At 34.3% G+C, this 25829-nt stretch overlaps 1 protein-coding gene across 12 annotated transcripts; it reads left to right on the top strand.

Moving 5' to 3' along the window:
- The first annotated feature begins 529 nt into the window (after nucleotides 1-529).
- LOC126850451 (MAP kinase-activating death domain protein) lies at nucleotides 530-25440 on the top strand. Of its 12 annotated transcripts, XM_050593484.1 has the most exons (34): nucleotides 530-805; nucleotides 3098-3328; nucleotides 3618-3786; nucleotides 3875-4040; nucleotides 4369-4549; nucleotides 4861-5018; nucleotides 5108-5408; nucleotides 5574-5906; nucleotides 6019-6051; nucleotides 6435-6547; nucleotides 6715-7436; nucleotides 7685-7923; nucleotides 8391-8582; nucleotides 9842-10228; nucleotides 10387-10455; nucleotides 10543-10743; nucleotides 10845-11043; nucleotides 11302-11397; nucleotides 11478-11617; nucleotides 11694-11852; nucleotides 11977-12168; nucleotides 12344-12431; nucleotides 12631-12767; nucleotides 13095-13235; nucleotides 14010-14154; nucleotides 14287-14416; nucleotides 14600-14816; nucleotides 14880-15152; nucleotides 15571-15750; nucleotides 18543-18551; nucleotides 22258-22330; nucleotides 22497-22543; nucleotides 22888-23039; nucleotides 23315-23458. In XM_050593484.1, exons 2-33 carry the CDS (start codon nucleotides 3233-3235, stop codon nucleotides 22996-22998), a joined length of 5697 nt encoding a protein of 1898 aa, XP_050449441.1. In that variant the 5' UTR covers nucleotides 530-805; nucleotides 3098-3232; the 3' UTR covers nucleotides 22999-23039; nucleotides 23315-23458. The 12 variants fall into 12 exon arrangements, with proteins under 12 accessions (XP_050449441.1, XP_050449442.1, XP_050449445.1 ...); XM_050593485.1 differs by lacking the exon at nucleotides 18543-18551; XM_050593481.1 differs by lacking the exon at nucleotides 22888-23039 and having other exon boundaries at nucleotides 533-805; nucleotides 4378-4549; nucleotides 23315-25440.
- Nucleotides 25441-25829: the final 389 nt, after the last annotated feature.

Here is a 25829-nt window from a genome sequence, read left to right as displayed (position 1 = left end):
ATATTTCTATTCTCTTATAAAATATATAATAAAAAATTATTTTATTTATAATTAGTCCTGCAACTGGTAATTTTTTAATTTTTTTTTTGTAATTATTATATCTAAATATAGAAACCAAAGATGCATTATATAAATTATTAAAATGATGAAATTGTGCTTTTAAAATTCTTGATATCATCAACAAATTATAATAGCCACTTTCGGCACTTTCTTTATATCTTTTATATGAAAAAAAAAAATCAGTATAACTTAAAATATAAAAAGACAGATATGATTCATATTTTTTTTTGGTCTACACATTATACATTCTATATATTCTATACGAAAAAATCAATATGGTTTAATACACTCTATATATGTAGAAGAGAGTTCAAGGCAATTCAGAGCTGAAAGCGTTGGCTTGGAGCCAACGTGCCCTGTTCATTAATCGGCCGTGCTTCGACGGGCTCAGCTGACGAAACGTCAGAAGATATGCGACGATAGAAGCGTTCCAATGAAAAGAAGAGAAAAAAAGGGAAAAAACAACGAGGACGGAAATTCACTTTTGGAGAAGCGGAATCGGGACGCTCAGCGTCGTTACTGGAGACCCGAGACCCGAGGCATCTGCGCCTGTCTGGCGAACGATCGACGACGGCGCCGACGTCGAGACGGCTGCGGGATCTCCGGGGCACGTCAACCAGTATGATAGTGTGATATCGCCATTCGGCTGATGCGGGCGGAACATCGTCGTCGACCTGTCATTCGCATGGCGATCGGACGAGGACGTCGTGCGGTCGTTTCTCCACGTTAACGTGCACCATAAAATGTAAGTGGAAATGACGAGAAAACCTTCTTCATCGCCGCGATTTGCGAATAGAAATATTATTTCCCAAAAGATAGAACGCAACAGAGGTCAATCTAATGCGAAGCAATCCTAGTTTTTTTTTTTTTATTCACAAGTTTTTATAATACGTATTTGTTTATTTTTATTTATTTTTTTTTATTCGGAATCGATTGAAATTTGCGCTAGTCGCGATTTGTCAAAGAGGTTTCCCGGGTAAAATTATTAAGTGAGAAAGGTAAAACTATTTCCCGATAGAGCTCGTTCGTAGTTCAGGATCGATCGTGTGCGGCGTCGTGTGCGTTTTTTGCGCAAATAATTAATTAAATTTTATCGCGCGTAAGTGTTTGAGTTAAGCTTCTCAAAACGATCGATGTGTATTTTTTTCTTTCCGGATCGCGAAGTGAGAAATTATCTTCCATTAGCGTATAATAGCGCTATTAAAAATTGAAACGACACTTTTCCTACTCTATCTTGCTCCTGAAGATCGAAGCATATTTTTTTTTCAAATTAATTAATTGAAATTTTTCTGCGTAGATTGCAACTTTAAAGTTATTAACATCGATGTGAACTTCGAGTCGTTATTACGATCGAATTCATTTCGGAATAGCAGCTCAACAAGGTCAATACTATCGTGTGTGCCTTATCAAAGCAGGTTGGCCGCAGATGGTACTATTTAATGTCGCAGCTGAGTACTTTCCGATCTCCGGGAGGAAATAATTCCGGATGTTATTATTCGGTGTCCGCATTGTCTCTCGATAATTTCACTTGTACTTGAGAAACGTGGATCGAGTAATTGTAATCGAAATGCGTTTGAAAAGTTGCAAAATTTTGTGAAATGTTTGTGAATTATTCTTAATGGATCTATTAATTTAATTGCTTTTATATCAACTTTCTAGTAAATCTTATTGTCGTATTTAAGACATTTCTTTCGCCCCAAAAATATATATTTTGCATAGAACTTTCTATCTTTCATGATCTGTCAGATTAATGTGCAAAAGATTGTAATCCATTTTTAATCGTGAGATTGGAAATCTTATTAGTTCTTCATATATATATATCGATTTCGAGTATCGCGAATAAATTTATATACACAGTGAAAGCTATGAATATTTTTTTAAAATTGGAAAATTTAATGTTACCACGCGATCTGAACTTTAAAATTGACTTTCTCGTTGATTGAGTTCTTCATCGTTAAAAATATCATTCTAAAACTGCGAGATTTATTGCTATAATTATGTAGCACATTTTTGTAAAAATTCGAGAAGTGATTTTAAACGTATATAATTTTCTCAACTCTTTTAAGTCGCTCTTGAACCTCGGGATTTCTCGAGTTTCTCTAATCCTATAAAGAAAAGAATTAATCCACTGTCGCACTGAATTCTTAAATCGATTGCCTCTTATGCGCCAAGATAAATAGCACAGAGAAATGTTTAAAGAAAACTGAAAAGAATCTAAACATCTCGGGCAAACTTTCCAGTCAAATACAATTCAATCCTGGAAACGCTCGACAGACCGGAACGTTTTCAAAAGACTTTGCCAAAGACTCTACGAACGTCGAGTCCGCAAACTGTTCCTGCCGTTAATCGCCTGTCGTACGACTGTAATCATACGGAAGTACGTGGCCTCATGTGCACACATGACGTTCGTTTCCTCGCGTTATGCCACGGCGCGAAATACGAGAAGGAGAGCTCGATATCGCGAGGGAATTAAACGGGGCACCGGCCGCCGCGCGCATGCAATACTCGCTCTCGACACGGTGACACAGATATTCTTTTGGGTCTTCGCAATCATCGATCTCTCGGAATTCTCGTTCCGACTCTGTGTCCTACAGCCCCTTCTCATAATTCTGCGCTCTTCGTGATTTCCGCTTCTCCCTTGTCCTTCGTTAAAATTTGCTTCGTTAAGAAATTTAACTCGTTAATGTGTATTCAACAATTCCGAAATAAACGTGCTGATGTAATTATATTCTTTAATTAATCTCGATCTTTAAGAAAATTTTATATAATATATATGGAGTTTTTTAAATTTTGTATAAAGATATAAATAATAATCCCATTGGCAAAACTTTTATATTTTTAAAAAATTATTGTCACTTTAATCGAGTCTGTCATTAAAAGTAATATATGACTTATGAAATAATAAAGTGGGATATTTCTGGTATAAATTTAATCCGCTTATGCGCGGGGGTGGCGAAAGTATAATTAATTGAAAATTTTCAGCAAATAAGAGAGGGCGTAAATTAACTGCGCAAATCCCTGATTTATCTATTTGCAGGTGGAATAAATAAGCGAGATAATGGTGCAATCATGATTCAAATTGAAAACGATCTTGAAGAAAGTTCAGCGGCTCGGCTGTCCTATATACACTGTGTACAGCGGTGACACAGCTGTACATATATAGATCACAATCATGGATATACAGAAGAAGTTCCTGTGCCCCCGTTTGGTGGATTATCTCGCCATTGTGGGGGCCAGAACGCCCGCTGTCTCTCGTCAGCCCGTACAGGTACAATAACACTTAGAAATAAGACCAGTTGCAAAATTTTACATCTACAAAAAAATTGCGATGAATGTATAAAGTTTACAATAAATCTATATGTTTATAATAAACTATTTTTGGGCCCCAACTATTACGCATGGCTCGTATTTCCCTTTTATCTTATTTTTTTATTTTTTAATTATATTTCTATGAGCTTATCATATCTTATCTATATATTTATTTAAAAAAAGGAACAGAATATAAAAAGAGTTTGATTAAAAAAAAGATAATATATAATAATTTTATTATTTAATAGGTCCCGGAATTGCTACGCAGATATCCGGTGGAGGACCACAAGGATTTTCCTCTTCCTCTGGATATGGTTTATTTCTGTCAACCGGAAGGTTGTAATAGCGTGGGACCGAAACGAACGGCTTTACGAGAGGCGACTTCCTTCACCTTCACCCTCACTGATAAAGATTCAGGTTCGGTATCTCTTTCATACATATACATAAATATAGCATAAAATTGCTAAAATCTATACGTTGTAAAGATCATTTGGAAAAAATGCAGGAAAAACGCGTTACGGAATCTGCGTGAATTTTTATCGACCTATGGAGAAAGCGGGGGTCGTGGCTGCTGGGGGAATTTCGCTCAAGAGGGAAAAATACAATACCACGTTTCGAAGAGAGAGCTGGAGGAAGAGCATGGAGAGAAGCACGGATTCCGCTTTTTCTAGGTGAAATGGCTTATAATTATTTGTCCGTGAAAGTAGTTTCTTAGTTTAGTTTTTATTTAGTTTAATCAATCAACGAAAAATTATTATATATTATATTTTAATTATAAACATTTAAGTATAACGAGTTTTGCTATATCTTTGATACATAATAATGATAAAATAGATAACAAGAGAATCCTCTTTTAAAACTAAGAATCTAAAACTGAAAACTAAAAAAAGCTTGTTGTTGTGTATTTTAAAAATAAATTTAAATAAATAATTTGCGTGTACTATACCGCTCGAAAGAGAGTTCCGTTTATAAGACTGTATCTCTAGCCGTTCGTTATAGCGACTATAGGAGCAGTGCAGTAGGTCCTAGTGATTCAGAGAGAGATTGCTCCAGCAGCAGAAGGGATTCAGATACCCCGCAAGTCCCCCATGCTCCGAGATTAGAATTCATTGCACCGAGCGGAGATAGCGAGAGTGGTGGCAGTCATTCCCCATCGCCACGCGCTTCTCGAAGACGTCAGGTCAATACCTTTTATATTTATTGATTAATTGTTTTTTGCGCTTGAAATAACTTTTATTCTAATCACAAAATATCTCAATTAATTTATTTAAAAAAATAATTATTTTAAAGAATAATAATAATTATATAATAATTATATAAGAAATAATTATATTATTTAAAAATTTTATTATCTTAGAACAAATCCAAATTTTTAATTTTTTTTTTATACACAACTGTTCTCAATACTATGCATTATTATCAACTATTTTCTATGAAAGCTATATTAACATTCATCAATATAGTTTAATGTTTTTATAATATTTTTGACAGAGGATTCGCAATCATTCCTTGACTTCACTCTGCATCATTTCGCATCATCCGTTCTTCTCGATGTTCCGGGAATGTCTTTTTGTTTTGAAGAAGATCATCGACGCGTGCAACGAGAGTTTTTCACCACAAAAAGTAGGAGCCTCTCGACAAACCAACAGGTGCACCAAGATCTCATTTTGTGTATAATATTTCGTGACAATTTGCGAAAATATTAAAATTTTTTTGAACGCAAAACCCTTTCTTACAGAGACACGGTATGGACCGTTCTTACCGGACAGGCTCTCGGAGATACGCCATCCATCGTGCTCCATGATGTTCGCGAGATCGAGACGTGGATATTGCGATTGCTCAGTAGTCCCGTCCCTGTTCCGGCGAAGACGCGCGTTGAGGTCGAGATAATATCGCCCAATGTGCAGCCTCCGCTGTGCTTCGCCTTGCCAGATCATACCAGGTTCACTCTGGTCGATTTTCCTCTGCATCTACCGTTAGAATTGCTCGGCGTTGACATATGTCTAAAGGTTCTCACGTTAATTCTCTTGGAGAACAAGGTACGAACACGTAGACATAAACGTTGGAAAAAATATATCATTGGACGTCTAATGAATCTATACCTTGAACATAGAATATCATAAATTATAACATACCTAGTGGGCGGATACTCGTGGGAGATGCTAATACAAGACTGATTTGAATAATTGAAACTTGATTTTCAGATTGTGCTTCAGTCCCGAGATTACAACGCTTTGTCTATGTCAGTCATGGCATTTGTCACGATGATCTATCCATTGGAATATATGTTTCCCGCAATACCCTTGTTACCCACGTGCATGAGTTGCGCGGAACAATTACTGCTCGCGCCAACGCCTTTCGTGATCGGGATACCTGCGTCCTTCCTGTTGTATAAAAAGAACTTCAAGATGCCTGACGATATCTGGCTCGTGGATTTGGATAGCAATAAAATAACAGCGCCAAACGCTTTGGGCGAGGATAATCTGCCACCGTTGCCGGAACCGGAGGGTACCGTCTTGAAGAATCATCTGAGACAGGTAATACTATTTGGCGACAGCGGTTGGCGATATAAACTCGTAAACTTTCTCAACTATAGAATTAAATGATAAAGAATAAAATGTGTTTAATAATTCATTACCCTCATCGCAGGCAATGCAACTGATGGATCAAGTTGGCTCTAGTGTAAATATTTATTATAATTCTCAGTCCGCTTGGTGCCATATTCTTTATTTCGTAGTTAGCGGCATGCATGACTTATCACGCAAAGAGTTTAATCGACTCTTGCAGCGCCACACATATTTATCAAAGTACTAGAATAAAATGTAAATAGCAAAATTGTAAATAGCAAATAGAAATAGCAATCGTAGAAAAAAATATTGTAGTATTTCTTTTTTTTTTAAAGTCGAAAACTTTTAATCGACAAAACATTATTTTGTAATCGCTTTTCGTAGATTGGAAGTAGATTTAGAGCAGTAGAAATAAAACCGCAATAAAGCAATGAGCATTGCAACGAATTACCACCCCGTTAATTCAATTTATTCACAATTTATTTGATAAATTTTCAGGCGATGGCCAGTATGACAGGCCCACCATTGCTCTCACAGGACATCTCGTCGCGTCTCTCTTTTCAAACACCAAGTAGAAGAGAAAGCATGGCATCGCATCATTCCACTTTAAGGTACCATTTAATTTCCTTACTTATTTAAATATATATTAGAGTATTAGAATAAAAATAAGATTATCTTTTACTAATTACAAAAAGTGTCATAATACTGCTAGTAGTCTGAATATTTTAACAGCGCAGCTAAAATGCGTTCAATATTAACAAAATCGATTATCTTACAGTGTAGCTTCGACAAAGCACAGGCCAAGCATCGATCAGTATGCACACATTCAGCATACCCCGTTGAATTCACCAGGCGTGGGCTCTTCGTCGAGTCCTCCTCGTCGGCCGTCGATGTCGCAAACGGTCGGAGGATCCGGGCCGACCGGCCCGTATCCGATGAAAACAGCCGGACAAAGTCCGACGCCTTTCAATGCGTTCATCTACGGGAACGATGTGGACTCGGTGGACATTGCCACGCGAGTCGCCATGGTGCGATTCTTTAATTCGCAGAATTTGCTGGCCAACTTCACCGAGCACACGCGCACCCTGCGACTGTATCCCCGGCCGGTGGTCGCCTTCCAGATCAACTCGTTCCTTCGTTCGCGACCCAGAAAGAGCAGTTTTCTCAATAGGTTTGCGCGCACGCAGGCGGTCGAGTTCTTGGCCGAGTGGTCCCTCACCCCGAGCAATGTGGCCTTCCTCCGGGTGCAAACAGGGGTGTTTGATCCCGCGCAGATCGGCGATAAGCCGCGCTGGTATGCGACCAATCTCGAACCGATCTACTTTCCCGTCTGGGATTCCAGTAGCTCCCTGGCGAACGCCTTGAAGGCAATAAGAGAACACGAGAGCCAACCTACGGATGAGAGCGGTTCCGACTCGGAAGGTGCTGAGAGCACAAGTTCCTCTTACTCCTCCTTGAGCGATTTTGTCTCCGAGATGGCATCGTCTGATCTATCACCAGGCGAGTATTTTGGGATCTTAAAAAAAAGTTTTATTTGTCCTATAATAAAATTTATAAATAATGTTTTTTTTTTTTAATTTTAATATTATAATATTTTTTAAAATTTTTATATATATTTATACATATAAGTGCATTGATATAAATATTCGAAAATTTTATATATGTATGGTTAAATATTTTAATATTCTTTAGTATTATAAGTATTTAAAATTTAGTACATATATTTAATTATTTCATACATGTTGCAGGTTACAATTGTCCGCGAGCGAGCCAGCCCCAACAAATGTCACTCTCGGTGGATCCGAAGAATGTTTACAATCCTCCAAGTTCCTTGCAATATCCAGGAGTGGAAGAAGATTCGCCGGTACGACCCGAGAGTCCACCGAGCACTTCTTCTAGTCACAGCGATCTGAGCAGTCCGAGCTTTAACAGGGATTCCGAGGTTGAATTAAATCCGAAAATTCACGAAGGCTCGCAGTCTACTAACGTAAGTATATAAGCGTTTTTTTCGCAATCTCTCTTGTCTCTCTCTCCTTCACTAATGCACTATTTTTGATACGCTTAATAATACTTTAAGAATAACTTATATATGTAATCACGATTCACGTTGTGCAATCATATATATATATATATATATACACACACGCGACAAATCTAAAAATCTAAAAATTAAAAATGATCGATTTTCTTGATTATTGTTAGAAGAAATACATAACGGCAATTTTATATCATTAATAATTTTTAAAATTAATAATATATCAATATTTGATTGATAATAGCATCAGAATAAATTAACATCGAAAGTAAGTGATAAATTTTTTATATATTGCTAAACTGGCGCACATAATGGGTGGATGTGAATGCAATGCCTAAAAAAAAAGATACATAGCGTAACGTAACGATAATTTACAAAATAGCATTGAATTAGTCCGCTAACAAATTACTTGATCATAGGATAAAGAGGAGGTTGGTAGCTTTGAGTCAGACTCCGCGTCGACAATAACACCGCGCACAATCCTGAGCGCACAAAGTTCGGTAGGACAATTCACAGGGATGGGATCTTTAAGCACTCAATCTTCGCTCAACGACACTGAACGTCCTGCCGCTCCTCACAGGACCTCGCGTGTCAGTAGATATGTCACTCCTGTGAGTCTCATCCTCATGTTACCTTTAACTACTCTGTCATTCGAATGTCTCTATCCTCGAGTGTTACATTTCGGGCTGATGCATGATAGATGGGTTGAATAAGGGAAAATTGTGAAAGTATGTGGAATGTTTGTCCTCGTCATTTCTTCTTCTCCTTTTTCTTCTTCTTCATATTTTTTTTTTTTTTTAGTCAAGAATACTGTTTAAACAGAATGTTAGCTTCTCCATCCTTGATTTGCATTTTATTTTCAAATCGTCGTTTGTGATTCATTTTTACATTTGTTTTGAATCTTTTTCTAGATATCTTTATCGTTTTTATTTCTTGCACGCTCATTTCTCTCTTAAGATAACGTATCAAATTTTATTCATGTTATCATATTCGGCATTGAATGTAGTTTCGTAAATTTGAGTTAAATCTCTGATTTCTAGTTTGTGTATCGCACCATTTTCTCTCTCAATCTGAATACAATTTATTATACTGCACATATTTTTTCTTCAAGATATGTTATTGCATATTGAGATGCTCGTATAATATTACACTTTTTCACGTACACCCACACATGAAATATATTATACATACATATTTTTTCATCTTTCCTCTAACACAGGTTTTCGAATTTAAACTGTTATGTATAAATTTGATTATTATAAATTAAATGATAATTTTGAAAAACACGATCAACATTCTCGATATATACATATACATACAAATATGATGCACTATTTAAACCACACTAAAAAATATAATGACTTTCTTTATAGATATTGTTAAGTACAATATATATATATATATATATATATATATATATATATATATATATATATATTTATCTAAGCTTGTACGTTTTAATGTGACGTCTTTTGTTGAAGCATGACTTTATTGCTCTATATTTTAAACCTTAAGATACCCTGTATAAGTTCTTCATAAGTCAATTAATATATAATCTACAGAGAAAAAAAAAAGCATTTATTTCTATTGTAAAAATCTTTTCTATTATAAAATCCTGTATATTTAAAACATTTTTTATTAACACATGATTTTTATATATTGAAATTATTAATTTATTAATAATAACAAAATTTTTAGGATATTACATGTATTTTTTTACCGATTTGCATTCTCTTTCTTATTGGTGATATAAAAATTTTTCAACTGAGCGAAGTGAGAAAAGACTTGCGTATCCGATTTTTTGAGAAGAATGTTTATTTTTTTAAGAGAATAAAAAATAATTGCGAATGTTGCATATTTTTTTTTTCAGGTACCACCCACCGGACCAGGTCTACAACGCCAGCCAAGCGTTGGCAACGTCCTGGCGAGGGCTTCTAGTTTCAGCACCACCGGTGGGCCTCTTTTACCGCGGCAGATAAGCGCCGTCACCGGTCATCATTATGAAGCGTCGATGACGCTTCAGCTTCAACGTCAGACATCGGCAGGATCGCCGAAACAAAACGACAATAGCACGGTGCAAAGGCAAAACAGCGGCGGCAGCAGCACTAGCACCAACACCACTTCTACCGGAAACGGTGTTCTCCGACAGGGCTCGCAGGGTTCTCTGTTCGAGCAGATCGCCAGCCAAGCCAAGGACCTGGTACGCGAGACCACGAGACAGAGCAGTCAGGACGGGTTGCTCGCGCACGTGGACAAGGTACTTACAAGGAAAGCGTGTGATGATGATGATGATATATCTTGGTGCAATAGTATTCATTTGCGTTTATTTTCTAGAATTTTATCAAACGGATAACTGCGTCGTAATTTAATTTTTTCTTGATATTGTTTATTTATTCAATTTATTCTTTATCGTAGCTCACACATCAAGCAAAAGAAAAAATTACAGAGGCAAGCGAGGATAGCCTGTTTGCACCGCTAGAACAAGTATGTTTTCTTATAACATTGTATACAATGTTGACAAAATTAATATATTCTTAATCGCGATTCTTCTTATACTCTGATTATAATTAGTTAACGCAACAAACTAAGAAAGCGATGGGCGAGGCCACCAAGTCCGTGCAAGAAGCGTCTAAGACCGCGCTAGAAATGAGCAAAACTGCTACGGGTGTCAGTAAAAATACTTTCGACGATTTAACATATGTTGGCAAGAGTACATTTGGAGATTTGACGAAAAGTGCCAAAGAAGTCGCCGCGAAGAAAGGTTTGCTCAAGGTACAAACAAAAAAAATCCAAGATTTTAGAGACTCGCATTTTTAACATTAAAGATTTATTGAAAACATTTGTTCATATAATCGCTATTTATTTGCATTTAGGGCCTCGGAGAATCGCAACAATCGCCAGTACATGGGCCATCGTCTCCCAATATGACGCAGCAACGGAAGGATTCGATCAGCAATCAGCTGGTCGCGTCAGACACGCGGAGCGGTGTCGGGCGAGATTTTTTCAGCAATATTAGTAGTGATTTAAATGGCTTTGCCGCGCAGACAAGCAGTATGTTTAGCGATCTGTTCGGTATGTTTGTATTTTTCTATTGAGAGTTTCACGATTTATTTATAATTAAAAGTTCTGAATTTATAATGCTATATATTCTATGACAGAATATGAAATCTAAAAAAAAAAGTATTATATTATATATTATTCTAGCAAAAAAAAATTGTACTATTTCCTTACTATCTGTAATTTTTTTTCTGAGTCTATAAATTTTATCGATACCATTAACGATTTAATCCATCAAGGAAAAAGAATAATAAAATTATATCTAATTTATAGGTAACAAAAATAATTCTAATCGAGGCAGTAGCTTCTTTCCGCAGAATCAGAAATCGAAAGAGAAGATAAATCCGATTCTTGCACCATTTCCTAAAGGTATGAGTAATATTCGGACATTTTCGATTAATTTTTTGAATCTGAAAATAAATTCAGCACGAAAATATATGTATTGACAGTTGCAGGAAAGACAGGATTGGTAGAACGTTCCTCGTTAATAAAACATTCTTCGCACAAAGTTAATCAGGAAGACGCGCAGAGAATGCAAAACGCAGAACGTTCTAGCACAAATAGCGACAATCAAGCCTTCTTGAACGACGCAAGTATTTGTAAATGTTAGTTTAATTATCGTATAACAATTCTACTCAATTTTAATTATTCTAAATCTCTTTCAGGTGGTGACGCAAGTGTTGGCCGGCGAAGGCGTTGGTTGGCTTAAACTGAATAGATTGAAGAAGCTAATGGAGGATGAAAATTATAGAGACTTGGTCGTAACGAAGCTAAATAAAGGTCTAAATAGAAAGATTAGTCCGGATGATCATATTGATGATGTGGTAAATTTTTAATTTCTCTTAATTTTCAGACACACATTTTAATCAAAAGCGTCTTATTGTTTGCTAAATTTATTATCATCATTACACGATCAAATACTATTTAATTTGTTTTAATCTTTTACAGCCCATATCGAAACCCGTGTATAAAGGAATGTTAAAGTGCCTTCAAGCAGTAACGCATGGTCTTGCACATACATATAATAATTTCGGATTAGGCGGGATGGCTTCTGTCTTCCAAATGATGGAAATCGCTCACACACACTACTGGAGCAAAGATCTGTCTGAAAGTGGTTTCGACAGTTCTTTGATGTCGCAAGTATATAAATTTTAAATACATTTCTATATATATATATATATATATATATATTTTTTTTTTTTATGTATATATAAATTACGTTATATACAATAATTTGAAATGTATATTTATTAAATTTTTGCATATATATACATATGATTGATAATGAAAGAGATTACACATTTGTATTTTGCAGGCATCTAGCCCATTCGGCAGTAGAGAAAATTTGAGATCACCGCAATCTCCGAATCAATCTGATTTCACGGATACTACGCAAAAATTGGGTATGTCTCTCTTTTACGGTTGTGAGAAAATTTATATTAATTTTTATTGCACTCATATAATTGAGACTGATTATTTATTTCTGTTCTGATTATTAAATTTTGAAATAAACATTGAGTTTGAAAGATACTTGATACATATTTTAAATAAATATATCATATTATAAATTGGTAATTGATAATATTTTTCGGGAAACATCAGAACTGCCGCAAGTGCATTTGGACATGCCGCAACCACCGCCGACGGGGGACACGAGCCAATCGACTACGGACATGTTTCTGGACATGTTTACGAAGAAGGGGAAATTTCTAAGCAAACTCACCTCATTTGATTCGGAGGTAGAAAAAATTTTCGGTTCATATCTCAACTATTCAAACAATTATTTTAATTCTTATTTTAAGCTCGAATTTCAAATTGATTGATACTTTTATATAATAGGTGTCGCAATAATACCGCAAGTGCGTGATTGTCGAAACTGTGGTAACATAAACGTTCCGTCCTAAAACAAATGAGAAGAGCAACTTTTTTTTATAATGTATAAATGTAAACATTATCGACAGCTTCTTTAGCGCGGTTCCTCCTACAACCAGTAACGAAAAAAAAAACACATAAATGTTTAACGTTCGATTGTAACATGCAATGCACACGTGTAATGTGTTTTTTAGAGTGGGCGGGGTGGTGGAACGGGAAGCAGCGAAGCTTTATCCACAGACGGAGGTAGCATTATCACTAATCCTGCTTTTCGGCAAGCGCATCAAGCTTCCTTTCGAAGCACCGTGTCTGATAGCGAGGTCGAGCAAGGCAATGTAAATTATCTACTGAATTAGTTTTACATATAGTTGTATAATTTATATGATTGTTTATTATACATATACATATCTCGTAGAGCGCAATACAACATAACGCTAATAGCATCGTCCATTCTTGTAAAATTCATTGACGAGAGAGTTTAACTCGATACATACCCAGATTATATCACGTAAATCTCGATTGTCCAGAGCATGTAACATAAATCTCGAATGTGACATGTATGTTGATCATGTATTAGTGAAATTAATGAATTCTATCACACTCGAATGCTTAAGCACTTCAGGAAATAAGTGTAGAATCCCTCTGACCTTCTGCCAACTCGGATATGTAGTTAATACTTAACGCAACACGAGCTTCCTGTAGTTCCGAACACTCGAGTCGCACCAAACCTTCGTTAGACAGGAATACGAATGGACGCTGATAGATCGCATAGAAAATTATTATCGAAGGGTAATGGTGACGTGTCTCATTGCAATTTAAATTACGATCATATTGAAGAACAAATTTTCGTGTATACGTAATACATAACCAGGTGTCTCTTCGTACCTGCAATCAAATTACCCTTTGACCTTAGAGAGATGGCATTATTTCGCATTTAGTTATGAATCAATTTCTAGCTTGAATGTCAATCGAACTAAAAAATCGAACAAAAAGATATTCTTTTTCAGAAATATATTATTGCTTCATTAAAATTTTTTATAGATTTCTATTAGAATTTTTATCCTTGTCATGGCTATTAATGTCGTTCTTATCCGATTCTGTGATTCTAGTTTCCTCGGCAAGGTAAGCAGCGTTCTGGCAGTGTTTGGTCCAGCAAGTCATCTCTAAGTACCGGATTCCGTTACCACGGCGGAAGTTTGATACCTACCACAACTTTACCAAGTCCAGAAGCTGCGAGAACATATCTCTTCGAAGGTACACATTCTTTTCAACCGAAAATATCTTAGATAACACGGCAATCACGATTGTCTAAGTGTTTACAAAACTAATTTTTTTCTCGCATATTAATGAACTTTGAAATTAAAACTCTTATCGTGAATTTTTCAGGTCTACTTGGAAAGGACAGGTCATCCCTGTGGGACGAAATGCAATTCTGGGAGGACGCCTTTTTAGACGCCGTGTCACAGGAACGCGACATGATGGGCATGGATCAAGGACCCGGAGAGATGATGGAGAGGTGAGAACCATAGAGTATTGACGTAAATAAGGCAACACAAATTCTAAAAACTAAATAATAAGATCATATTCTTTGATATTAATTAAAAATTAAAAATTAAAAAACTGCGGTAAACATTGACTGTGTTGTTTCAATATAAAAAGTAAATATAATAAAAAAATATACATCAAAAATATTACATAGATATAAGAGTTTAAGCGAGAGCGAAAGACGACGATTGGAGCACGAGGAAGACAGATTATTGTGCACTCTGCTGCACAATCTCACCGCCATCCTCGTGATGTTGAACGTCGAGAAGGAAGAACTGAAGCGGAAAGTGCGCAGATTATTAGGCAAGAGTCACATCGGCCTCATCTACAGCCAGGAATTGAATCTACTCCTCGATCAAATAAATAATCTCGTAAGTGTTCTGTAAATGACTGTTAAAAAACTGTGATCAACGTCATTTTTTCTTCTCCCGTAGCATGGAAATGACATCGATCTGAAGCCTTTGACGTCACGACAAATGCACCGGCAGACGTTCACCGTGCATTCGGGGGCCGATGCTGAAGGTGATTTACGATTTCTCGAAGTCCGCCACGACGGTCTCGTGTTAAGATCGGTGAACGGCGTTATAGTTGAGCGCTGGTGGTACGAACGTGTCGTTAATATGGCATATAACCCGAAGAATAAGGTTTTATGCTTGTGGAGGAGAAGCGGCGGGGAATTGGAATTACACAAATATTATACCAAGAAGGTCTGCGTATATTATATATAAAATACATATATTATAATATAATTTTTATGTTATATTACAATATTATACTAAGAAGGTCAATATCTCTGAAAAGAAAGATTAAACGAAGAAAGAAATTAACTTCTTCATCTCACGTACATTTCTTAATAATTTTAAATATTTATTTGTGAAAACAGAATAAAAACTTTTTTTTAAAAATTATATAAAATTATAAAAATTATATAAAATAAATTAATTGTTTAAAAATATAAATTTTATAAAATTCTCTAAATATGTATATTTTTTTTTTTAATACATAGGAAAAATATCAAAAGAAGGTAAATGGAAGAGGAAAGTCTGCAATCAAAATTCAGATTGCAATCAAATATTGTCTACAAAATATCAGATATGCAATGAAGATGTAATGATCATTTTTCAGTGTAAGGATGTGTACTATTGCATAAAGGACGCTATGGAAAAGGCGGCGGCTCGTGGACGAGGCACGAATATGAATCACGAACTCGGCGGCGAGTTTCCGGTGCAGGATATGCGAACGGGCGAAGGTGGGCTCCTGCAGGTTTGCATGGAGGGCGTCGGTCTTCTCTTCGCGAATAGCAAGGTATGACTCGCACATTCGTATAAAAGCACACTCCTCTTATGGCTATGATTACGGTGCGAGAAGAATCGAAAGTTCGGTTCTCTCTCTCTTTCTCTCTCTTCCTCGAGGATTGTGCAAACTCATTTATAAATATATATTTATATATAGTCCTTTTACATTTTACGTCCAATTGTTTGTGTCATGTTGAACCGCATTTGACATCATATATATTTATTTAGGACTTTGATTTGATAATTATTGTCATCTTTTGCGTGTTATTACACCATATTTCGATTATATATATAATGTATCTTCTCTGGTCGATGCTATCGTTTTACTCTTTTTATTCTCAATGCGTATAATATGATATATTTATTTCAGCCAAATCGAATATATGTCAGAGAATATGTTATGTTGCCACGAGCTATGGGGTCGTTCAAAAAAAAAAAAAGAAAAAAAAAAGAGAGAAAAAATATTCTTTGTCTCAGCTCAATAAACGCGATCACGAGGTAGCATTAATGTAACCTCGATCACATATAATGATGCTCGATGTTGAATAAATATGGAAAAATGGGACATTTTTTTATTAAAGGGAAAAAAATGTACAAACACATGGCAACGTTAATATCTCGTATTGAATAAATCTCCGTCGTCGTTTCTGTACCACTCTTTTTGCTATTCATATTCTCTCGATCATCGAATATTCTTTTTTTTTTTTTTTTTTTCATTATTGCATTGATGCAAGGACCACTCAATATTATCTCCCATTGCTACCCACTACAATCTGCTTAATTAATTTGTATCTCTGTACTTCTGTACTGTGATTTATCGCGTGGTCCGTGATAGGACAAATCAAGCTCATCAAAAAATAGTTTTCCCGGCAAATATCCACTTAATTTATTCTCATAAAAATTCATGTGTATGATATCAGGATTTTTTTTTTACTAATATATCTCACGAGAAGATAATTCGCGAAAATTACTCACGCATACTCGTATGTAATACAAATCTGTATTGATACAATTAGAGTGACTGTATAAAAGACATGAAGAGATAGCAATTTATCAATAAGAGAAATGGACAGACATTAGAAATATAATTATGAGCGTATACAGGATGTTATTCAATAACGTTCGCGTTTTCTTTTAATTATAGGTTTTTCAATCACCAAATTTAATCAATTTTTCTCTTATAAAGCTGTATCACATGTACATTTGTTTTTAAATTATACACACATGAATAATGAAAGGTTTTTCGCAAATTAAATTCTGATTGATATGATTTTTTAAAATTATACATTTTTAAAATCTTATTTTCAAGCCAACAATGAAATGCCAAAATTGACTTATCTTGAAAAGGAGAAAGTGATAAAAATAATTCAAAAAATTATTAAAGGAAAAATTGATTCAAAGTTGATCAAGAGAACCATATTTTTGAAAGAAAGCACGCTTAATCTAAGACATTCTGTATATGCACGTCAAGATACTTCACCCGAATATGGTCCACCTAAGCTTTGCGCATTTATTTTATTTGCTTTCCGTATATAAAAATATTTAATAAATTATTTTATTCAGATGAAAAATATGCCCGAATTGATTATCTCATGGATGGCAGAAAAATTACAAATAACGTACAAAACGAGTGGGCCCTATTGAGAATCGGATGATCTCTAGGCCTCGTTATCCATATATTTACACACACATGACGCATCTCATATATATATATATATATATATACATACAACTCGTTCTCAGCGGGAAGAAAAGTTATTCTACTCGTCGCTAAACATTTCGGGAGCTCGGAATAATCTCTGATTAATTTTTCGCGATTGATATCACAATACCGATTTCCTCTCGGTTATTTTAAATAATATTGTGTTCAGGCGTTATATAATCAATGTTTTCTTGCATGGAAGCTCGATGTGCAGTTGCAGACTCTTTTATCTGTATATTATATATATATAATTATATATTATATTACATTTATATATTATTATACATTTATATATATATAGGAAATAAGGTATAGGGCAAATATATATATATATAAGATTGTCTTTTTTGAACATTATACTCCTATATCTTATCATTTGTATTGAATGTTGGATGCTATTATATTTTTACCATAAGTCTAACAACTTTTTTATCTGTCGTGGTCACTTATATACGCGAGGAAAGTCTATTCGCGGCTCGAGATGAGAACAAAAATAAAAAAAAAAATAATAAAAAAGAATAAGAGAAGAGAGAAGATGTAAAGTGCGAGAAAAAATATCGCGACCGTACACAGATCGCTGTTTACTCCGACTGCTTACTTTTTATCGCGACCGATAAACGGATCGCGGATCTCATTATATATGCATATTGGCAGAATCTCGCGCGAATGACGAAATATCCGTGGGATATTACGCGCTCGGGATTCCGTATATGTATATATATATATATATATATATATATATATATATATATATATATATCCATTCTCTGGATGATCGGAATGATAGACTTTTCTCAGCTTGGGGAACTTTTGAGATGGTCCTTGAACAATGAGTATATATACCTTACTGTTTATCCGATTGGCCATGACGTTAGGTGATAAAAATGTAGCTGTAATATCATCGTGTACAGCTCTCTATCTATCTATATTCTATTCTCTATCTATCTCTCTCTCTCTCTATATATATACTACATATATATATATACTATATCTTAACTGAGTGGATAACTGCTTTTATCAAGGGTTTTAATTTTCTGTTTTTCTGTTTTCTGTTTTCTTGTCCCGTCCATCGACATTGCCCTGCGCGGCTGGGCAAACAGGATTTCGAGGTATCAAATCACAATATAAGTCATTGTTTGTTATATAAATTCAGTATATATGACTAATATACTCAATGTTGGCCGTGTTCCGGAGATGCTTATTTATTTTTACCATTACTTTTGGCCGTATATTATTATATTATTATTATTATTATTATTATTATACCATTATATACTATATATATCTACCTACATTCTTAAATTGCATTCGAATTCACTGATCTGCTCTGTCTATCTTTACTGTTTTTCTACGATCGATCGGTGTTAGTTGTAATATATATATATACGTATATGTATCTCCGTTACGATATATATATATATAAAATCGTAATACGCTGATACCTAAATCCAAGGTATTCAGTAATGAACGATAAATGCAGAACAGTGTTTGCCGCATATATATATCAAAAATCCGAACAACATACTTTATATATTGTATATCGTTTAGATGAAATATTTGTAAGTAGTGTTTAGTGCAACTTGTAGAGCGATGTTCGATTTGCACACACAATGCAACTATATATATATCTATATAGCCTTAATCACTCGTACATGAAAGTATACACAGTCATTACGTCACGATCATCATTAACAGCTTCCACGTATCTTTATACACACTGTATCTTTCGGTAATCGCGCGAATTATAAAATAACGTCGAGAAAAAGATTCTCGAATTCTTCGTTATCATTATCGCTCGACGCGATACGACGCTGTTACAATTTCATTGAAGATCGATAACGCAAAAGTGTATTCTGATCTTCTATTAAAATAATTCTGCTCGGCGAATCTCTGCTTTTTTTTTTAATTTCAATTTTGAGTTTAAAGAGAAAAGAAGCGAAACGTAGATCGCAAATAGAACGTAATGTGTGTAAGAGTCGATTTGTGTTCGCAAGGGCAACAGTGTGTTAGAATTTATGGTCTATAAAAGCCACTCTTTGTGTAAAATTTTCAGAGTGCAAATGTAAACTACACACTTTAGCAATATATATCCGTAGTAGCTCTCAACACTTACATATGCCGACCAGTAGAATCGGGGGCAATATTTCTCAAGAGATGAAATGAGATAGCGCAAAATTAGAAAGAATTAATTACATAAATAAATGTGCGAGAAAAAAAGATTATAAATTTAATTGAAAACCATCATTCGAGTCATAAATAATTTTTGCATAACATTCGTGAGAATTTGCCTTTTCGCAGATTTAACAACAAAACTAGAACTGTAGAGACAGTCATATAAAAATTTTTTAAAAAACTACATTCAAAAATATACATATTTTAAAGATATATGAAATATATATAAATAAGGTAATAGTAGAAAATGTGCTACCCGATTTATACGGTCGTGACTCGGAATCTACCTACACACTGCTAGTAATGTATAATAGAGCAGTTTTCCTCATGTTGTATAATGATCGTTCAACATCGTATTACGTATCGAAGGTGGATCACCTCCAAGATCATCGTGACGAAAATTCGCGTTAGCCTCAACGTCGTCACACTATTATTACACTTCTCTAGCATGGCACTGCTAACATAATGTTCCTTGTTTACGACATTGTACCGAGATTCTCCGACATATATCCTTTCTCGACAAGAGTGAATTCGTTATCATATCATTCCCCCTCACCCCCTTTTCTCGATCTTTGCTGACAACCCTGCCCCACGATCGATATATATATATCACGACCGTGCATCATTGTCGATCGAACCACGTCAACATCGGTCTGTATTAGATGATACAATTGCACATTTAGCAAGTTATCGACGCTAAGCAATCAGTGACATTTTACGATTGAGTTTAGGCCATCTCCAGAGTTGCCTGCCGCTATATTTTGCTGATGTTGCGCCTGCTGCTGCTGCTGCTGCTGTATGTCGTCGCTGCTGCTCTACCGCTCTCTCGCTTACAAATTGAAATTGCTACGTGAATAAATAATACATGGTGTTTTTGATACATTTTTAGTCATAGAATGAAACTTAGATTGCTTATACGTCGCTTTGGCTCTTGCACCAAACGTTATTTTTACAAAACTCAGTCATCACAAAATTATCTTGAAGATTTTAATTCTGGTATCTAATTGTAGCATTAATTTACTTCATTAATCTATTGGATTTTTCTGTAGTAATAATTGACACAAAGATACATACCTGTCTCAATATATTTTTATATGACATGATTACTGTGATTGCACTATTTTATTTAAAAAACTTGAATTTTTTAATATATTTTCCTCTTCAAATTTTTTTTTCTAATATGATATGTTATACTAATTTATTTCTTATAAAATATCCGTCCAATTTTTTTGTTTTAAAAAGTAATCCATAAAATTTATTTACCGGAGATTGTTAGAGATATTTATGCTAAAGCTGAGTTTTGTGAGAAAATATTTATTGCTCGTTGCTGAATTGGCGATCAAAACGTAGTGAGATTGAGCATGTATGGAACGATTGTATCGCTATCAAAAAGAGTTTGCATGTAAAAAAAAATATTTAGGATTCCAGTCTTCCCCGTTTTTGTTTCTTCCGTTTACAGTTTGAATTTGTACATACATTTTTGCACGTGTAATGGATATATCTCGAATTTAGTATTAAATGTAACATCTATAATTTTTATCGTAAACGCGGTTCTCTCTTTCTCGATATTTGTCACACGTGGTCGTCGTTATCGTGAAATTATCTTTTAACGTCCTCCGTTTTTATAGGAATCATTCATAACAAAGATAATCCGAAAAAATAAAATTATATATATTCAAAATGAAGAACGCGAATGTTGAGATAATGAAATTGTTTCTAAATAAATATTAAAATGTGTAAAAAAATGCGTTTTTTTTTTCAAATTTAAACCGTTTGTTCTGCACGGAGAGAAAACAATATCTTTGAAATAAAATTAGAGTTCAAATTTGTTTGAGACAAAGCATCCATTTATTCATTAGGAAAACAAAAAAACATAATTTTTCTCTTTGCAATAAAGCTGTAGGAATATTGCCTTGCGTTTAATCTGTGCAAGTTACATTTAATCGTGTCTCGTAAACGATGTATAATAATAATGATTATTACTATTCTAGATGTGCTACAACTAAAATTCGATTAATAATTTTTTGTTCGACGTACATCACCGTACCTAATACATTAGTAAAAAATAAAATACCATTTATTAAATAAGGCAATTTTTCTAAAAAAATTAATTTAAAAAAAAAATAAAATTACATATCGCACTTGAATAATTAAAAAAAAAATTATACAAGTGCAATATGTAATTTTATTACATAATTGCGTATGTAATTTTGTACGGTGACGTGCATCAAATAAGACAAATAATATAATAATGTGTGAAACACAGTTTTTTGTACAACCATCCATCAAGCGCGTCTAAATTCTTATAAAAAATTATTCAAAGTTAAACTGCATAATAAAAATTTTTCAAATATAAAAATTGATCTACTCATAAATCTTATATAGATAATTAATTCGCGAAAGATCAGCGCTCGAAGGGTGAAAACAAATACTTGTCGTCGAATGAGCTTACCGTCACAATCTCTACAATAATCGTCGTCACGCCTTCTAAAGAGCTGTTTGCACACACTATTAGTATCGTTATATCGGCGCATAATAATAAAATAGGCCATAGAGAATCACAAGTGTGCATGATCGAGTAGATCCAGATCCGTAATGCGCGATGCTCAGAACACTAACGTAAACCGATTATATTATTTGCAGTTTTTTGTAAGACTCGATCATATCCGCAAGTGCTTTACTCTAAAGGATGGAATCTTTGTTTTGGAAGAATTCAGTAAGTGACACATCGAATATTGCTTCGATTAACATATGCTTTTACATACGCCGTAGACATACCTCGTGAAAGCTAGAGATTCACGAGATAACAAGTCACGCTTCCGCTGCAATTATGTTTTAACCTTGATATATCGATATATCATCAGTACACCTTTCTGTTTCAGATCCTAAAACTAGACAAGTAATTCAACGTAAATATAAGTCGCAAATGGTAAGTAAACATTTCATAATTTTCTTTTTGAAAAATATAAAATAATTATTGTAATAAAGGAAAAAAAGAAAGCAGTTATTTTATCGAAATTTATCGACTAATTAATTGACGTTTGTTTTATTGATTGCATATAATAATACTTTATAACTTGAAAATATTTTATATGTCAAAAAACATTTAATAAGTACGTAAGATATCGTTAAATTATATATTTCATTTTTTAATTGATTAAATATATTTAGAAATTAATCCCGAGTCACTAGAAAAAGTATACATTTTACAATATATTTTTAATTTTTTTTTTTGTATTTATTATATTTCTATGGTTGTATATTGTGTGACAGGCTGAAGAGGCGGTTCGCTGCTTGCATAGAATCTTTTCTGTTACATTTATTCTTCATAAACTCCCATTGGAGACTCATCACAAGCATAAGCGCGAAAATGACACCGCATGAAGCTCTCATTTAAGTTATTTATCATTTTTTATACCTCACACGTAAGTTTTTTTTTTTCAATTGCTTTAAGTAAATTCTTATAATTTACAGTTTTATAAGTTACATTAAGAAGAAATTTTTATAAATCAACTTTCGTTTCTAGATAATTTACTGAATAATTAAAAATTTATGTTTCAAAGTTAAATAATAAAATTTAATATATATTTTGCTCTTAATTTTTCCGAAAACAAATTAGTTTCGCGAAATTTTTTAAGAAGAAATGACGAATAATGGCATAACATTTATATAACTATGTCAAATATTCCTTTATCCATAGGCATATGATATCTGCTATGCTGTTCTGTGCGTATTTTCTTACGTGGCGGCTGGTTCGGAGCAACGACAAGGTCAACAACAGCAGTCGCAACAACAGCACCCACAACGCCAACAACAGCATCAGCAGCACACCTTACATCCGAATGAACAGCGTCAGCAGCACCATCAAGCCCGGCAACCCTCTCAACAACATAGACAAGAGCAACCCCAATCAAGCAGTGTAACAACCCAAATGCACAGAAATACACAGCTGGACCCTTATCCCCGTCAACACTGACGCAGGCAAAGACACTCGCTTCCCTACGTTAGCATCCACGGCAAAAATAGTTGCGCCCCTTACGCCTGTTTACCCTGGGTATAAGTGCGCTATCCTTCTCAAAAATTTATTTGAAGATTCGATTGAATGTGGGCAAAATAATGGTGACATTATTTCTTCGAAGAAATATTTCCTTCTTTTTTTCTTCTTCAAAGGCGCCGTATCAACGCTTTTCCTTTTCGGAAGTGAAATTACTTTGCGAAAAATTGTAATAATTAAGATGAAAAGAATCATATCCTTAGTTTAATTCGTTACTATTAGACTTACGGCGCGAATTTTTATTCGGAGTTAGTCTTGCGTAATCAATGTGATAACTAGTATCTTGTATTCATTCGCATACACGTGGATATGCGTGTATGTGTCACCTAAAGCAATTAAATACAATAATTATTAGTAATTGGCGGTACAATTTTATATAAGATGCCGCATACAAAGATTGTAATTATAAACATTCGTGATGGTAAAAAGATATTTATTTTAGCTCGAGTCGAAATAAGTGTGGTAGATGTCGATTGACAAATGCCAAAATAAAAAAAAACGCATTGCAATTAACTCGCAAATTTTTTAATTCCGTATATGAAATTATTCCTATCGTTTTTAGGTACTTGAACTTCGTGATTGAAACGTAGATAATAGCTTTATCCATTCGCTATCTCTCTTTTCTTTATATCTGTAATCTGTAATTTAGCCGATGATTTATATGTTTCATTTATATCGGATGTATTGAATGAAATATCGCAATGTTTATGAAAAACTGTTGTGTGTAAGATGTGTAGAAAAACATTTTGTCATTCTATGTCTCGAATAACTTACACGGTGTCATTCTTTTGTACGGTTTCGAATATAGAAGAAAGAGAATTTCCCTCGGTAGCTCCTAGAGCTCATTTTCAGGGTACATGTAATGTTCCCAAAGTTCTAAACATTATATGTAATATAATGTAACTCTGTAAAAAAAAAGTTAAGTTTGTCGAAACCTAAAATGACACATCTTTGATACCGTAAAGATTTATATTCTACATTTTCCTACCATTCAAATCGTTAATTAGACTGGAAACTGTATCAGCGACGATATCGCAATTGCGAATCGCGTTCGCGATAGTCGGGATTGGCATTAAAAGTGCGAAAATCTCACGGAAATTAATATTGTATTTTTTTCTTTGCCGCATTTTTCAATATTTGTTGTGTTAAGTATACGCGTAAAAAAAAACAAATATAAGAAGAAACGAAAGACCAGCCTAAGAAAGAGAATATATACACTAGTCGCGAATTCAGCGTGAAATAACCGTAGTGTACGTTACATACAGATATCAGATGAAATGATATATTTTCTTGTAACGTATAAGAAGCGTATATTTGAGATATTTGTAAAAAGGTATAGGATTTGTAAATAATAATTGGCGATATAGTGAGCGATACGACAGCATCCCTTTTTATTTCTCGTTTTTTAATACGATTATACATATTAGAGCTCGTTCATCAGCTGAATTGGAAAGAAATGTATATCTAAGAATAAGACAGAGCGAGGGAAAGAGAGAGGATGTTCTCTTCTAAACTCTAAACATCTAAAAAAAAGCATATATACACAATCCTTGGTACCAAAATTGTTGTCAAAATCCTGATGTTTAGGAATTCCGTCGTCGATGCCACGTTTAAACGATACATCGTTCGATCATAGTCATTCCGAGATATATCACGGTTGTAAAGAAACTTTAGACCTTTCTAGAAGAGAAATTAATACCTCGCATTGTATAGTACTCATTCATGTAGACGCCTTATACCCAAAATATACTTGTAGCCAAATCGATATTAAATGATTTATATTTACCTTCACCTAACTACGAGACTTGGAAAATAATTTAAATTTTTAGCATAAATTTCTCGTCTAAAAGAGAGAACGCGTTTAAAGATTAGATTCGATTATAATTTAGCGATCTATGCCATTCAATAAAAACTAACATATATGGCCTTCACATATGTGGGCGCATGTGTCCATTAATTATATCGACGTTAAACTCAATTAATAAATGCCCTCGAGACATGTTAACAGCGATGGTCGAAAACATTTGCATTTGTTTTTATTACGTTTGTATTACCTACGCAATAATTATCTTATTAATATCTCGACAAAACTAAAAACTGATTTATACATAAAATTTAATTAATTGAGAAATTAATTTTTAAACTCGCCAACACACACATT

The sequence above is a fragment of the Cataglyphis hispanica genome, chromosome 6, assembly GCF_021464435.1.
Source record: "Cataglyphis hispanica isolate Lineage 1 chromosome 6, ULB_Chis1_1.0, whole genome shotgun sequence".
NCBI lineage: Eukaryota > Metazoa > Arthropoda > Insecta > Hymenoptera > Formicidae > Cataglyphis > Cataglyphis hispanica.
The sequence above is the reverse complement of the archived record's forward strand: the minus strand, read 5'-3'. Positions and strand labels throughout refer to the sequence as shown.